Source organism: Protopterus annectens, chromosome 4.part0 (genome assembly GCF_019279795.1).
Source record: "Protopterus annectens isolate FY-2018-M chromosome 4.part0, PAN1.0, whole genome shotgun sequence".
Classification (NCBI taxonomy): Eukaryota; Metazoa; Chordata; order Ceratodontiformes; family Protopteridae; genus Protopterus; species Protopterus annectens.
Genome location: NC_056733.1, coordinates 279923095 through 279940684, shown reverse-complemented (window position 1 = coordinate 279940684; position 17590 = coordinate 279923095). Strand labels below are relative to the sequence as shown.

Genomic DNA, 17590 nt, shown 5'->3' with positions numbered 1-17590 from the left:
TTTTTTTAAATTTAAAAATGAACACCTTATCTGGCAGTTAGTGCACAGGTACAGCTCAGAGCTGTTTATGAGTTACTTTGTATGACCACTGCACAGGGCCTGATTCCTTTCATCTTCATTTGCCTACTGTGCGACTCTGAACAAGTCACTTAACTAGACAGTACTCCTGGGCCACCCTTGAAAAAGAAAAACTTACCTAGATGGCAAAAGAAAAAAAAAAAGGTGTGTGTAATCAATTAATAAAACCAAATTCAAAAAGAAGTCTTGCATACTAAAAAGAAGACAGTGTTTTAATAAATCTTGAGGAAAAAAAATCAGTCCCTGGTGATTATTGGAACTTGGGTTTTATTTGCGACATCTGGTTACATTCATGCAGCTTGTTGGTAGGGTTACTCTTGGCATGTAGCCACCACCAGTCCAGCACACTCAAATAAAAATATCATGAAAAGACATGAAGACCAAGATATGATCCTTTTTGATTTGCATGCAGCTTAAAGAGAATTGTCTCTCTTGCGTAAGTACCTCTGTGAGATAATACTGACAGACCCCACACTGAACAACGTATACATATCATCAAAGAGAACTGTACTTATGGTGCAGCGAACATATTGTGATTGACTATACTAATCTTGCATTTCCAACAATGAGACACACAGTTAGCATATCACAGATGGTACAAACTGCACGTGTTGGTGAGTAACCCATTTTAGTAAGTAAAGTTGGAGGTGTGAAGAGCAGGTTGGAATATCACGGAATTGGAAGAGTTAAGGACACAAAAATACAGAGGGGCAGGCTGCAGAGAGAGGGGGTTTCATGAGAGTTAGTTACAGTGTACACAAGTATTTACAGGACCTACTCACGTATGAGTAAAAACTTTCAAACTCTAAGTAAAGCTAAAGAGAATGGTAATCTAGTAGAATATAACCTTTGTCGTCAAAGTAATGACACTGACATCTAGCCATAGTGTACTTTTAAAGGGAATGATAACAGTTATCCAGATTATTGGGCGTTTTATATATGTATGTGTATATATATATATATATATATATATATATATATATATATACTCTATATATATATATATATATATATATATGTATACATATATGAGAGAGAGAGAGATATTTTAATGTCACTAGTTTAGGAAAAGATTTCTCCATTATGGCAAGTATTTAGGCTGGGCAGGTTAGAAGACTGGAGTCAGATTTCCTGGGGGTGGATTAAGGCGAAAGACATTTTTAAAAAGAGGGCAGTAATTGCCATTTAAGAGTTTGCATGTTAAAGTATTGAGAAGAAAAGTAGCTCTTCCTTTCACTGGAAGCGAGTTAGACTTCTTAATTATCACCTAGTGGTGTTCACACTGAAGGCTGAAATGGATGCACCTGAGAAATTTGCTTTCAGATTTTGTAGTATGTGCAGATTATGTGAAGTCTGGTGGACAATGACGGGGAGTGAATATTCACGTTGAGGTAAAAGCACACTGAATGCAACAGCACTGCATCCTTAGTAAACAGGTGAGACACTCTATATGCTACCCTAATCTGGGAAAGGAATTTATAAGATATTGAGTATGAAGTTGGAAAAATAATCAGTCCCAGGTATCTTTATTGGGTGATTGATGAAGATCTAGGCATAGTATAACTGATGTAGAAGAAAAATAGATTATTTTATTGCTGCCAAAGACTATAATGATAGGTTTCTTGGTGTTGGAAGATATCTTGTTATGGTAAGTCAATTCCTGAGACGTTTGAAATCATTTTGCAGTAAATAGTTTATCTGGTTTTGAGTACTGGAAGATCTGAAGATGTCTGTATCATCAGTATAGGATACAATTAAGTGAAGAAAGATCTCAAGAGAGATTGTTGATAGAGAGAATAAAAGGGGACTGGGTACCGAGCCTTTAGGTTCACCAATGTTAGTGAAAGAGAGTAGTGGTTTTGTGCTGTTTGTTGAAATGGTGAATGTACTATTGAGAAGATAATTGGTTAACCACGTACAAACTTCTACACATAATTCACATTTTTGCTTTATTGGTAAGTTATTATGGTTGAACTGTTTTGGGCTAAAAAGCACTGCAGCTGTCACCCCCATTTTCATATTGGCATAAAACTCATTTACAAGAGAAAGGATGGCAGTAGTAGCACAGTATTTTGGTCTGAATCCACATTTCCTGTCTGAAAGGATGTCATATTAGATAATAAACTGTATGACTTGATCATACACAAATTTCTCTACTATTCTGACCAGAGGATCCAGATTAGTAAACCACAAAATTAAACCATGGTGCACACTGCAATTATGTTTAATAAGTTGAAAATCACTTAACCTCTTATTCGCAACCAATGCATAACTTGTAACAATGGATAAATTCACCATGTGTGCATCAGCGGCATTTGCGGAAAGAACAGTTCTTTACATGGAAGTAATCAGTTCCCGTGACAACATGTTGACCTGTGATCCCACTGAACCAGTATCTCCATTCACCTCCAGTGCCACAGTTGTGAATAAGGGTTTAAATTATTATCAACTTAATAAAAATAATAACAAACACAATTAGCAAAACGCCAAACGGAATAAATGCCTCACTGCAAGTCAATAATAAGTAAAATATATATCCAAAAACAACGAGCAGTGAAAGGCAACCAATGTCTCGATATAAATCCAGTCTCGTACTCAAAAAATAAAATTATAAAAACGATCTTTATTGTTGTGCACAAGGTAAGCGCTTTCACGAAAAGCTTACTCAGACCATACATTTCTTCTAATTTTCAATCAGTTACTTAAATAGTGAACAGCTGATTTCAAAGTTCTCACTAATTGAACCATTTAAAGAAATATACCTCCATGGTTAAAACATAATTAATCAGTTGCAAAAACTAGTATAAATTTCTATCAAGCACTTTTAAAAATATATACTTATGTGCATATCATAATTTTACTATCTAATATTTATGGGCATAAGGAATTCAAAAATATAAATTATACGCTTCCAATAAAACGCATTATCATACACATAGTGTTAATAAATTGTATCTCAAATGCATCAACCTTATACGTTTAAGATGCTTAACGTTTCTATATCTGACCTTCTTAAGAATACTTATCTAATTCACACAGTCAGATATCCATTACGAGATGATGTTCGTAATGAGCATAGATATTATGTAACCCTATATTATTAACACTAACTGCTTATAGTTGTTATATCACACTTGATCTATATAAACTTGGTAACAATTAATAAGTAGCGTAAACAAAATTCATTATGCTACCTTAAAAATCATAACTAATAAGTTCTACAAATAACTTGATCTTTAACTATATGAAAATATATTTATATATGTGTCAAAATGTATAAAAAACTACTTCTATAAAGAATAGTTGCGTTTTTTTAAAAACTGCCTAAACGTACAGCTATATATAAAGCTAATTAATAACACATAAAACTACTTATAAAGAGTGCACTATAAATAGTACATTTTAAATTTATATTGTATCAATACATATTTTCTCATTTTACATTCCCTTGCTTTACTCTCAACAATGGTCTGATTGAAGCCCTTTCATTTAGCCCTGATCCTCAATCTGCCCTCAATCTGATTATCCACTGTGTTTCTTTACTTTCTGTTGCATTCCTAATATTACCCTCTCTGATGGCTCCCTTCACTATGGAATAAAATCCCAGTCCAGGTTAGGCAGAATCCCTCATTGATTCTCTTCAAGAGGAGTCTTGATGAGTGGATGGGAGATCGTAGGTTTACCCCGGGTATCACTTCTGTGTCACTGTTAAACAGAGGCACAGTATACTAACCTCGAAAAAGGGCATAGCAAAATTAATTTAAAATGGGTGGCGAAAGCCAAACATACTCTGGCTAGGCTTATAAATGCCCTAGGGCAGATAGCCTAGTATGAACCTATGAACCTATATCTATAACCATAAACTTAAAATTATGTTCATTCCCATATTGTTGTACATGTTTGGCAAGAGCATTTTTTTCATACTTAATCCTGATGGCATATAAATGTTCCCTTATTCTATTCTGAAACTGCCTATCAGTCTTGCCTACATAGAATGAAGAGCATGCTTGGCAAACTGCCATATATACCACATGCACTGTGTTACAATCAGCTGATACTTTAAATCGAAAAAATTCTCCCATTATCTGGATGTATAAATCTATCGGATTCTATTATATTAATGCAATAATTACATTTTCCACAAGATGACATACCAAATTGATTTTTAGTGGTTAATTCATGTGTTGTATAACACAATAGTCTCTTTAAGTTGAATTTATTCTTAAATTGATATTTTGGTTTCTCCCCTACTATATTCTTAAGTTCTACATCCGTTGTAAGTATTTTCCAATGCTGCTGAATAATATCCATAATATATTGATTATTCTTTGTATAATATATGGGCATACACAACATCTGAAGATCAGTGTTAATACTTCTATTCTCTTGTATATTATCAGAAAAGTAAGGAGCTGCTCTAGTAGTTCTAAGTGGACTAATATCATGTAAGCTTTGCTCTATCTCTTCTAAACTATAGCCACGAATAATAAGCCTTTCCTTAAATCTATTTATTTCAGACTCATAACCTTCTGTCGTTGCATTCAACCGAGAAATCCTCATGCCTTGTCCCTTAATTATATTATTAAATATATACTTGGGGTGCATACTATTCCTATGAAGAAGTGTGTTTTTATAACACTTCTTTCTAAACACACCAGTATTAATAGATGTACCCATCACCCTTTCAACATAAACATCCAAATAATCAGTTTTATATTCTGAACTATTAAATGTAAAATTAAGACATTCAGTCATATTATTCATTTCATGTATACTTTGATGGAGGACATTATCATCTCCATTCCATAGAATAAAGATATCATCTACAAATCTACAATAAAAAAGAACATGAGCTGTAAACCATTCTTTCACAAACAAAAATTCTTCCTCCCATAGTGCCAAAAACATGTTGGCGTAGCTACTGGCACAAGATGTGCCCATAGCCACGCCATCACGCTGGAGGTATACAATTTCATTAAAGATAAATATATTATTCTCAAGGATGTTCTCAAGAAATAGGCAAATTAAATCTATTTTGGAGCCTATACAATCACTATGTTTGATGAGATATTTCTTTATCAACTCTATTCCCATCCCATTAGGTATCATGGTAAAAAGAGATTGGACATCCAAAATGACAAACCTCATGGTTGGTTCCATAGGAGTAACACTATTAAACGCATATAAATCTGTCAGAAATTGCTTGGTATCCTTAAGAATAGTTTCATTCATATCCAAAATAGGTCTAAGTTGTTTCTCAACATATAAGGAGAACGATTCCGTACACCACCCCAGCCCTGAAACAATTGGCCGCATGGGTGGATTTATGGCATTCTTATGTATCTTCGGTATTCCCCTTATAATGGGTATTATAGGATGTTCTACTATCAAAAATTTTGCTAACTCCATATTTATAATATGTTCTTTGACCAAGCTATCTATTGTTCTAATAATATTACTTTTTATATTTTCTATCTTTTTCTTATTAATAATTTTATAATGATTTATATCATCTAGCATTTCTAACATTTTATTCTGATAGTCCACATTATTCATAATGCAACGACAGAAGGTTATGAGTCTGAAATAAATAGATTTAAGGAAAGGCTCATTATCTTGGGAGTGAACAGGAGATCACTTTTAAACATGTAAAACGTTTTAATATATGTATACTTACACATATAAGTTTTAAATATATGTACAATTCTTTATATAGTTGGTAGTAAACAGTTGTACTATTGTTTGGTGCACTTCCGGTATGAGTTATGTGGTTTTATGGAAATGACAATATGTTTGTAACAAATAGAAACACTACAATGTATCTTTAAATTTTTAAACAATGCAGTGATTCTGAATACATTCAACCAATAATAGTAATGAAGGTGTTTAGCATGTGTTCTAGTTTAGAGTTAAAAAGGGTGCCTAGTTGTAATAATTTGTATTTCTTTTTATTTAAGACTTGCATCTGATGAAGATGAGTAAGGTGTACTCGACGAAAAGTGGATTTTAAAAAGAACGCTTAATAAATCAACAACTTTTACATTTGTTCACGGTTATTTACTGTGTTTGGGAGCTGTAAGTGAGTTTTTTTGGAGTTCAAGCTATTTTTTGAAACAGAAATATATGTAAATGCACTTTCAGCAACATAAACTTCACCTTCATCTAAAAGCAAATACACCACAAAGGCTTTAGTATATAGTGAAGGAAAGAAATGTTATAGAAAAGGGGGATGGCGGGTGGGTAACCCGGACTGCAACAGTGAATACAGTTGAACATCTACATTTATGGTAAGTGTACACAACTGTACTATGTTCTTCGTGTTTCACTGTTGCAGTCATTACTTTTAGGTATAATCCCAAAGCTATGTATAGAAGGATGGAACTAAATAGCATTAGGAGCGGCTATAAGGCCCTGCAGAACTGCAGTGGTAAAGCCTGCCCTGGATTTGGAGAAGAGAGGCAAACGATAATGCTTTGTGAAGGTATGAACAGAGCTCCAAGTAGCAGCCTCTAGAATGTCTTTTGTTGGAACCCCTCTGAGAAAAGCTGCTGAGGTAGAGGCAGCCCTGGTGGAATGTGACCTGATCCCCTTGGGCACAGGCTTACCATGGTGCAAGTAGCAGAAATGAATGCCATGGCTTATCCACTTAGAAATAGTCTGCTTTGATATAGTCTTCCCCTCTGACCCTGCAGCAAATGCTACCAGTAGTTGCTTAGACTTCCTTAGAGATTTGGTCCTGTTTAAGTAGAATCTTAGTTGTCTGTGTACATCCAATGAATGCAGAATCCGCTCCCCCTTGTTCTGTGGATTTGGGTAAAATGTTGGCAGGTGAATTGTCTGGTTAAGAGCTACACTGGATACCACCTTAGGCATAAAAGAAGGATTGGTCCTGAGGGACACCCTGTCTGGGTAAAATGTAATAAAAAGCTCCACAGCCATGAGAGCCTGTAGTTCTGAAACCCTTCTTGCTGAAGTGACTGCCAACAGGAAAGCTGTTTTCCAAGATAGAAATTTTATATCCGCAGTAGCTGCTGGTTCTAAAGGAGGTAGGGTGAGTTTTTCCAGCACAAATTTGAGGTCCTATGCAGGAGTTGGTGATCTTCTGGGAGGCCTTAAATTTTTGGCCCCTCTAAGATACTGTTTAAGCAGAAGATGAGAAAAGAGAGGAGGCTCTGTGTTGTAATGAGCCGAGATGGCAGAGGCATGTATTTTTATTGAAGAAAAAGATAGGCCCTTGTCAAGCATCTCAGTCAAATATTGTAAAATATGAGGAATATTAGGCTTTGCTGTGTCCATTCCTTGTGCTTGGTTCCAAGCACAGAATCTCTTCCATTTATCAGCATAAGATTTTCTAGTATTAGGCCTTCTGGCTTCCAAAATGACATCCATCACAGATTTACTGAGGTGTTGTTTGAATAATTAAATGGTCAGCCATGCTGCAAGGTTCAGAGTTTGGAGTTGAGTGTGCAGAATTTGATTGTTCTGCTGAGACAGTAGATGAGGTATTTAAGGCAAGTACCAAGGAGGAAGTTGAGACATATTCCTTAGAATTGGGTAACAGTGCTGGCGAAGCCAGTCCGGAGCAACTAGGATCATTTTTGCTTTTTCCTGTCTGACTTTTAGTAAGACCTTGGAGAGAAGAGGCAGAGGGGGAAAGACACAGACTGATAGGTTTTTCCAACTGAAAGATAGGGCATCCACTTTCCATGCTTTTCTGTGATAAGTTCTTATGCAGAATTTGTCCAGCTGATAATTTTGGGGAGAGGCAAATAGATCTATGTCTGGGCTCCCCCATTTCTGTGTTAACATCTGAAGATTTGTGGATCCAGTTTCCATTCGTGCGGGTCCATAAGATTTCTGCTGAGGTCGCCTGCCAGAGTATTTTGTTTTCCTGGCAGGAACTGAGCTTGAAGATGCATTGGGTAAGTCAAAGCTATGTTCCACAATGCCATGGCTAGTCTGCAAAGGGGGTAGGAATGTGTACTCCCCTGCTTGTTTATGTACCACATAACCGTGGTGTTGTCCGTCTTTATCAGTAGTTGTCCTGGATGAAGTAAGTCCTTGAAAGCTGTCAGAGCATTCTGAACAGCTACCATCTCTTTTTGGTTGACATGCAGATGCATTTGTTTTGGGCTTCATTTGCCCTGAATGCATCTCCCCGCCAGGTGGGCCCCCCAAGCATAGTCTGATGTGTCTGAAGTTAGGGTTTGGGTGGCAGGGGGTAGAGTGAATGACAGTCCCTTGTTTTGATGACGTCTCTGCCCACCAAAGAAACTCCTGTTGTAGGCAGGGAATGAGAGGAATCATTGTTTCCAGACTGTGACAATGCTGACTCCATAAACTTTTTAGGTACCACTGTAGTTTCCTCATATGCAGTCTCGCATATGGAATTAGCAGAATGCAGGATGCCATGAACCCCAAAGCCTGCAGAATTTGTCTTGCAGATAACTGGGTTTTTGTTGCCATTTGTTTGAAGTATGTTGTCAGTTGCCTTTGTCTGGCGTAAGGTAAGCCATCTGGGCAGTTGTATTCAAGCTTGCACCCAGGAATGTAATTATATGAGAGGGTACCAGTTGGGATTTCTTTTCATTTATTGTGTACCCTAGGCATGTTAGGAGCCTTTTTACAAATGCCAGATGTTAAAGAAGAGTGTCCTTGTCCTCTGCTTGAATGATACAGTCGTCCAGATAAGGATAAATTTGTATGCTTCTTTGTCTGCACTTTGTAAAGACCCTGGGCGCAGTAGATAAGCCAAAGAGCAGTGCAGAGAATTGGTAATGCAAAAAACCTGCCTTGAAGTGGAGGTATCTTCTGCATGATTCCCTTAGTGGGATATGCAGGTATGCCTCTTTTAAGTCTAGAGTCACTAACCAAGCGTTCCTGCCCAGCATAGGCAGTAGCTGTTGTAAAGTCAGCATTTTGAATTTTGGAACGTCCAGGAATGTGTTTAAAATTGATAAGTCCAGTATTGGACGCCAGGCATTGTCTTTTCTGGGTACCAGGAAAAGTCGAATAAAAACCTTGTCCTTTTTCCTTTTTCTGGTACTGGATGAATAGCCCCCATATCCATGAGGGACATAACTTGTTTCTGAGCCTCTGCCCACTGATTTTGTGGCAGATCTGGCCAACTGTTTGGAATTGGCAAAGTATGGAAATGAAATCTGTACCCCTGGGATACTATGTTTAATACCCACTTGTCCTGTGTAATTAACTGCCAATTTTGAGCATGAAGTGCTAGTTTTCCCCCCAAAGGGGCTGCTGAAAGATAAGTGCTTGGTGAAGGTAGAGGGAAGTCATTGAGACTGCTTACTGTAGGGTTGTGCTTTGTTTCCTCCAGATTTGGAGGTGGAGGCACCCCATTGCTTTGACCTGTAAGAACCCTGTGATTGGTATCTGGAGCCTTTTCAGCGCCTGGATTTGCCTTGAGTGGCTCTGTTGGACACAGGAAAGGACCAATTTTTAGTAGGCCAGTGCCTACTGAACCTGGGTGGCGGCACTTGCAAGAAATCTTTTACAGTTTGCATAGATTTGGCTTTGTCTTCCATTTTCTTTAAAACCTCTTCTGCCTTATTACCAGAGTATCATGCTGCAAGGGGGCATCCAACAATTTAGCTTTAACATGATCAGGCAGATTTTGCTCCTTGAGCCAGGCATGCCTTCTAATCACAGATCCAGTAACTGCGGCCCTGCAACAGGCCTCCAAGGATTCAAAGCCACATTGCAAAATATGTTTTCCAACCTGTTCTGCTGAATGCAATAATTCCTGTAATTCTTTATTTTCCACAGAATCAGAAATCAACATCATTTTCTGTTTCAGTAAGCCCATAACATGCTGTTGATATTTAAGCATATGAAACTGGCAGTTTAAGGCCCTAATTGCCAAGGTTGCAGACGTATAAACCTTCTTTCCCCATCTATCCAATGCCCTGGAATCTCTATCAAAGGGGCTAGGATTTTTGGCTGTAGACGCCTTTACACCCTTGGGACCCTGTGCAATAGTCTCAGGGTCAGCAGCAGGACTTTTGAATAGAAATTTGTGGGAGTCAGGAAACCTGTAATATCTGTCTGGCTTACTAGGAGCCAGAGGTAGGGAATCAGGAGCCATGCTTGATTCCGAAAACACATCATAGACAATGTCTAATACAGGAGGTATTGCCAAAGGCCTACGCTGAGGAAGAAAAAGAAAATCCCTAAGCCTATTTTTTGATTCAGAGATGTCCTGACTCTCCCAGTGAAAATGTTCCCTTAAAGTATGCAAAGTTTCTCCAAAAGAGTAATCCTCAGGAGGAGATGCAGATGGGATGGATTCCTCTTCATCAGAATCCTCATAGGGTGGAATAGAAAATTCCTGATCAGAAGAGGAATCAGAAGAAATGGAAACCTGATCTGAAGATTCATAATCAGTGCCTTGCCTAGGCCTCTTAGCGGGGGGTTGGGAACCCCTGATCAAGGTAATTAAGTCCTCAGTCATTTTAATCATCTGTTTTTTAGGCATAGGGGCCTGAGTATGTGGCTCATGTGTCGGTTTTTTAGACATAGAAGAAGTTTTTGATCTTGTTTTTGAGGCTGGCGTCGGTTTAATATAAAAATGTTGAGGCCTGAAAACACCCTCAGAAGCCGGTGCCTGCTCAGCGGCTCCGGACCCATCCAAGGGAGAGACATCCGTGGGTTCAATACTCTGAGAATCTCGTGGCATACCGGACTCCAAATGGGTCTCGGTAGAGGCCTGTGACTCAAAAGTAGCTGGTATCAGGGGCTGCGAATGTGCCTCACTGAGTACCGGTGAACCGGCAACTGGCTTAGGAGAAGCTTCATCAGTTTTGGACCTCGACGGTCTGTCTCTGTCTTTTTCTTTGCACTTTTTGTGAACTCTGGTAGTCGGATTGCTAACTGACGACATTTCAGGATAATTAAATCTTGATCCAAAATATTTAGAAGCAAAAATATACCGACGCTTAATAGTGCGTTGGTTAAATCTAGCACAAAACCGACAGCAAGGCAGATTATGATCTGGGCCTAGGCAAGGAATACAGTACAAATGAAAATCCTTATGAGGCATTTACTTCCCAAAAGTAATGTAATTATTAACTTTTACTGACATCGGTAAGGAGCAAGAAAAAGTTTCCCCAACGGGGTACTTGGCTTTAGGTTGAAGACTTCGTTTCTGAAACTCGAATGCGAAAATTTCAGGAGTCGGCCGACCGGCACTTGCGAACTGCTTCTGCTTCGGGCACCGTGCGGCAAGAAAGACTGAATAAAATGGCGTTGGCTGTATGTTTTATACCCCTGACGACCTGACGCCATGGAAGAGGAGACAGCAACCGACGCAGGACCCAAGACTTTGTTATTCAGGCTGCCTGAGAGCAACCTGCCAGCAGATTACCCAAGTACAATGACTGCAACAGTGAAACACGAAGAACATCAAAGAATTACAGGGTAACTGCCTGGAAGATTTGTCTGCTGACACAGCAATAACTGCTGGGTCTGCAGGAGGATTCTTGAACAAGAATAGTGTCTGTTGGGGGACCTTATAAAATCTATCAGGTCGTTTAGAAGCTGGAGGCTGGGAATCTGGAGCCTGAGTCACAGCCTGAAATGCATCCAGGAAAGCTGGAAGCAAAGGAGGAACTGCAAATGGAGAAGGCAGAGTCATCTGCAGGAGTTCAAAATACCTCTTTTTTTACCTCAGAGACATCAGAGATCTCCCATATGAAATGCTCTCTCATTAAGAAAATGGTGTCCCCAAAAGAAAATTCTTCCCCTGGAGAATTAGGGCTAATGGTGTCTTCTTCCTCAGGGGTAGCAAAGTCCTTGGGGGACTCAAGTTGTGAAGAGTAAGTCAGGGATTCATCTGAGGAAGAGAGTTCTTTCTCTGACTCCTCCAAGGGCTGCACAGGATGTAGAACTTGTTGGAGCATCTGAGACTGAAGGGCCTGGAAGGCTCTGAACAAGTTTTGAGAGAAGGGCCTCCCATCCAGGTGCAGATTATGCAGTGCTTTGTTTTTCCTTTTTGTTTCATTTTTAAAGAAACAGGAGAAATAGCCGGTCTGGGAGCCGATATCGGGATGGATGGTAAGGCGGCAGTAGGCCCCTCCAAAGACATGAGCCATGGTTCCCCCTCACCATCAGGGCCTGATGGCTGAACAACCTCAGTGGACGTACTCTGGGTTTACACTTAAGGGGCTTCCACCACGGTTTTCGTTTCCAGCGGTAAAACCGACATCCGATGGGACCCTGGGCTATAATCCACCTCAAGAATCTCACCGGACTCCTGAGGTACAGCATGGGCTTCGAGCCTAAATGTTTTGGCCTTCTTCAGAGGCGGCTCGTCGGAGGTACCCACCTCACTCTCCATACCTAATACCAGACGTCAGAGCCTTTGATTTTCTAAATATAACTTTAAAGCAGCCAGGTGACTTTGCAAAGTTTTGGGTACAAAGGACTGGCAGATGTCACAGGACTTGTAATCGTGGCCTTCCCCTAAGCAAAACAAACAGTGGTCGTGCGTCTCCTTATGTCTTCCACAAGCACACTTTCCCTTCCTGATATGTATGTCTGGAAAGCAAGAAAAGGTATAGTCAAAAATCCCAAAAGGGTATTTATCTGAAAAGCGGACAGCCAAAGGCAAATGAACAACCCAACAACTAGACTCCACGGGCTGGCGATGGGAGGTCTGTAGATCACTGCAGCAGAGAAGTTCTGAGTTGGGTACATGCAGATGTCACATATACAGCCAACATCCTTTTTTGGCTCTGACATGCAAAGTCGCACATAACTCTAATCCAAAGACTTTGGTATACTGGCCGGATGTCCAGTGCAGCAGGCAGCGACCTCCCTACAGTTATGAATACTGCAACATGAGAACAGAAGGACATCTAGAAATACTGCAAGTACTAACATGTTAACACTACACAGCATAAGCAGTGATTTGGGCTATCTACAAAGGAAATCTGGTATTTGTAGGCACACTTGCTGTGTTTAGCTGTGATAGTCATATCCTACCCCACCGCCCAATGTGACACACACACACACACACACACACACACACACATATATATATATATATATATATATATATATATATATATATATATATGTGGGTCTACCTGACATGGTTGACAGTTCATATGGTCGACAGTTTATTTGGTCGACAGTTCATTTGATCGACAAGCATTTTAGGTGGGGGGCTGTGCCCCCCACACCCCCCCTAACTATATATATCAACTCCAGGGTTGCACAACATTGGGGAAGGGGGCAAATCTGCTTGTCAACCAAATGATCTGTCGACCAAATGAGTGTCGACCATATGAACTGTCGACCATGTCAGGTAGACCCATATATGTATATATGTTTCTCTTTTGTTGGGGGTCGGGGCAACAAAAGACAAACAGTTCTTTACATAGTCATTTATTGAAAAAAATACAGTCTAATCATGTGTGCTGCTAGGTATTATAAAAGTAAAAGAAAAGTCAGTGACATGAGAAAACAATATGCTCACTGATAATTGGGCTTAAAACAGTGCATCAAAAATTACCCTACTTTTAACAGTAATTTTGAACTAAACTGAAAAAATAAGGAACACATATCATTTGATTTGAATAACATCAATTAATGACTTTTTGTTGCTGAGTTTTAATAGATAAATCCAGGGTCACATATTTCTTGTATTTTTGTTCATTCAGTTTCCTAGGTAACTCGGTGTTGGTGAATGCTGCTGTGTCACCCAAAACAATGTGGTGTGTCACCTTTGACATGAGTGTTACAGGTCTGCCACCACTGACCTAGCTCATGCTTTAACTGGCAATTTATCTGCAATAAAGTAAGCACAATTCTAAAGCCAAAATAACAGTAATGTCATGGAACTTATCAATACTTGTTAAAAAAAACACTATTTTTAGTACCAGCAGAGCTCCTCCTCACCTAGATCTGATAAAATTTTATTGGAAATACTTTATCAGGCCTCTCAAATATGCTTAATTTCATTACTGCAGAAGGCCATGAGAGATGGAGTTTGCAACTAGAAACTTGATTTGCCAGGTATGCAAATATGTCAGTTACTCATTCCTCTTTCAATCCCCATCTCCTCTTATACCACAATGGGCTTTTGCTCAGCACTTAGCACTGTACTAAACTTCAAGACCTGGACTGCTGCATTTGACCTTTCCTAGTACTACAGTGCACCAATACCTGAAGTACAGTATGCAATAAATACAAAGCATAAACTATTACTGCTGTTTACAAACGCAGATCACTGTCAGTACTACCAGTTGGAGACAAAACATGAGGAAGTAAGGAAAAGGGAAGAATTAAAGAACACTTAATAAAATGAAGCTTTATTAGTTTCAGTTCTGTTGCTAGCATAGAATAAAACTAATCTCCCTCCAGTAAGTATGCTATAGATTTCAGTGCAATAGAAGAGGCAGGGAAAAATGCAGTACATTTTGGATCCCTGAGCTAGCCAATGGAGAATATTTTTAAAACAGTCTGGATAAAACCTGATGTCAGACAAGAAAATGGATACAGAATGATCTCTGATCTCCCCTGAGAGCTTACATGCAGCAAATTAAAAAAGAAATACTTCTAAAATGTTAAAAAGAATATGACTGAAAACTGCTAATGTAAACACTTAACTGTTACAAAAATTTCTGAAATATTTGACTTCTATATCCATACACCTGTTATTAGATGAATAATTACCTTACTGTTTTAAGCATGTTTTACCTTAAGAAACAGTGGGCATTGGTTCTGAGCCTGAGGACAGGATGACCAAAACCACTGAGGAAGGCTCTCTGCTTTGGCAGTGGATACATAGTATCCAAGAGCAAGCGGCTGCTGTTTCAGTTCCTCTGGAGCTTCTCGGGAAAGCAGTCGTTCTCCCTGACTCTGCAAAACAGAAAGCAACACATTTTTCTTCATCATATGGAAAAAATAATCTTCGTGTGTCGATGTAAAATGCTGAGCTGTACTGGTGACTGAATGAAAATAAAAGGACAGATGGAATATTAATAGTATATGGTGGCGTACAGTGCAAATGAATCATTACACAATACTGTAGCCTTTGCAGCAATAAACCAGAAACATCAAAACAACTGTTAGGAAAAAAATGTACCTATAGTAAAGAATAGTTGTGTAAAATCTTACCATAACCACAGATGTCCTTCTCTTCCATGTTGCAGTATTCACAACATGAAGGATTCTCTGCCTAGGCGACCTGAACGTCTGGCCAGTATACAAAAGACTTTTAGGACTGCAAGGTACGTGGGACATCACACGAAGGCAGCAGGATGCATTAGGCCATAAAAGTGATGTCCGCACATACCAACCTCAGAACTGAATATCCCAGTCAGAACACCAGTCCAAGTATAAAAGGAGAGGCAAACTATCATCCAGAGAATACAAGGACCAAGGGGGAAGAAGGGTGGTACAGAATACCGCAACATGGAAGAGAATGACATCTATGGCTATGCTAAGATTTTACACAACTGTTATATGTCCTTCTACTCCCATGTTGCAGTCTTCACAACATGAGCGAGAGTACCAAAGCTCAAGAAAGGGAAAGGGAGGATGGAATAGAGAAACTCTCTACAAAACCATGTGGGATTGCTCTTGCAAACCCTGCTCTGGATCTGGAGATGCCATCCAGCTTGTAATATTCGATAATGGTGTGGACAGAAGACCATGTAGCTGCCTCCTGTCTAACCCTTGAAAAAGGTCCCAGATGAAGCGACAGCACTAGTGGAATAAGCTTTCATTGAGGAAGAAAGATTTTTACCATGGAAAATACAGCAGAAAAAAATAGCCTAGAAATACACGAAGAGATGGTCTGTTTTGACACAGGGTGAAAGGAAACAAAAAGTTGCTCTGATTTCCTAAAGGACTTGGTTTTACCCAGGTAAAATCTGAGTTGTCTATGCATGTCCAAAGTATGTAACACCCTTTCACTGGAATTTTGAGGTGAGGGAAAGAAGTAGGTAAATTAATAGATTGGTTAAGGGACAAATAATTAACCACCTTGGGTATGAAAGAGGGGTTAGTTTGCAGAGAGACCCTACCTTTGTGGAAAATGAGGAAAGCCTGAGCTACCATTAAAGCTTGGGAGTTCAGAGACTCTCCTAGCAGAACTGATGGCCAACAGCAGCACAGTCTTCTAAGTGCAATGCTTTAAGGAAGCCATGACAGCAGGCTCAAAGGGAGCGTGGGTGAGTTTGTCCAGTACAAAATTCAAATCTCAGGGTGAAGGAACAAATTTCCTGGGAGGTCTGACATGAACAACTCCTTTAAGAAAAAGCTTAACGTCCACCCTAGAGACTAAGGGTGGGGACAGAGGCAGACATGCAAAAATGGCAGGTAAGTGGACTTTTACAGAAGAATAAGCCAATCTGGCCTTAAGCAACTCACACTTCCAGCTTGGGGTGGGGATTGGAATGCATTTACACCTTTGCCTAGGAAGGTATAGTTTGCCTTGGTGAAGTTTTTTAGTCTGATTTCACCCTTTGTGAGTTCTGGTGTTAGTGCCAGCTTGAAGTTGACTGTTGTGTGGTCAGTCAGAGTTAACTAATGAGTGTCTGACAGTTGTGACCGAGCATCTGTTTGACATGTTAGTAAGGACCAGATCTCGAATGTTTACTCCTCTTGTCAGGGTTTGAACAATTTGTTCCAGGGAATTTGAATTAACAAAGTTAAGGAACTTTTGAGCTAGCCAGTTGTGGCTAGTGTCACAGTCCCACAATATTCAAACCCAAAAAATCACTCAAATTTCTTTCTCTTCAATTGAAACCTGTCTGAAAAATTCAAACCTGCTCCACAATCCCAATAAAACAAAACTGATGCTCTTCACCCTTAAAACATTATCTCAATCAAAAAGAATCCTTCTTGGTTACATCTATAGCTTAATACTAAAACTGAGGTAGCACTACATAGTAAATTAGTGGGCATCATAACAGATAATCTACAATTTGATGAACAGACACTTCAAACAATTGAAAATATCCACCAGAAACTTGGCTCCCTTTAAAGAGCCAAACAATTCCTTACCAACCCAACAAGAAAAACTCTAGCCTCACCATATTTGCTTCCAACCCTCTTATATGCCTCACATATCCTTAGAAAAGTACAGTTGTGTACACTTACCATAAATGTAGAAGTTCTAGTGTATTCAGTGTTGCAGTCATGACTTGTGGGATTTCCTGCTGTGGAAGCCCTTGGCCGGCCCAACTACCAGAGTAAAAATCTCCCTCCTCCAAAGGCTGACAAGATGGCCTTCCTGATGTCAGTACGCTTGGATATAAAGGAGCCAGCCAACGCAATCAGTTTTTTCTTGCCCCTTAAAAGGTAGGTGCCCCTAGTATGAAGCATAAGCAGGGGACAAAGGTAGAAAAAGGGGCCTGCAGGGGAAACACCCTGAGGCGTCATCTGGATAGCTCAGAAAATAGAAGTAGACTACTACTGTAGGTACAGAGGGTGCAGGAGGGAGGGAAAGAAGGCTGCAAGAGTGAATACATTCGAACATCTA

The 17590-nt window shown here is 39.4% G+C and overlaps 1 protein-coding gene across 4 annotated transcripts in view; it reads right to left on the bottom strand.

Annotated features, from left to right (window-relative positions):
- MED13L (mediator complex subunit 13L) overlaps positions 1-17590 on the bottom strand; it is a 3068540-nt gene that overhangs the window by 144936 nt on the left and 2906014 nt on the right. For all 4 annotated transcript variants that reach the window (XM_044068259.1, XM_044068260.1, XM_044068261.1 and 1 more), the window contains one exon: positions 14800-14961. In XM_044068259.1, coding sequence (XP_043924194.1) covers positions 14800-14961 — 162 coding nt within the window. The remainder of the gene's footprint in view (positions 1-14799; positions 14962-17590) is intronic.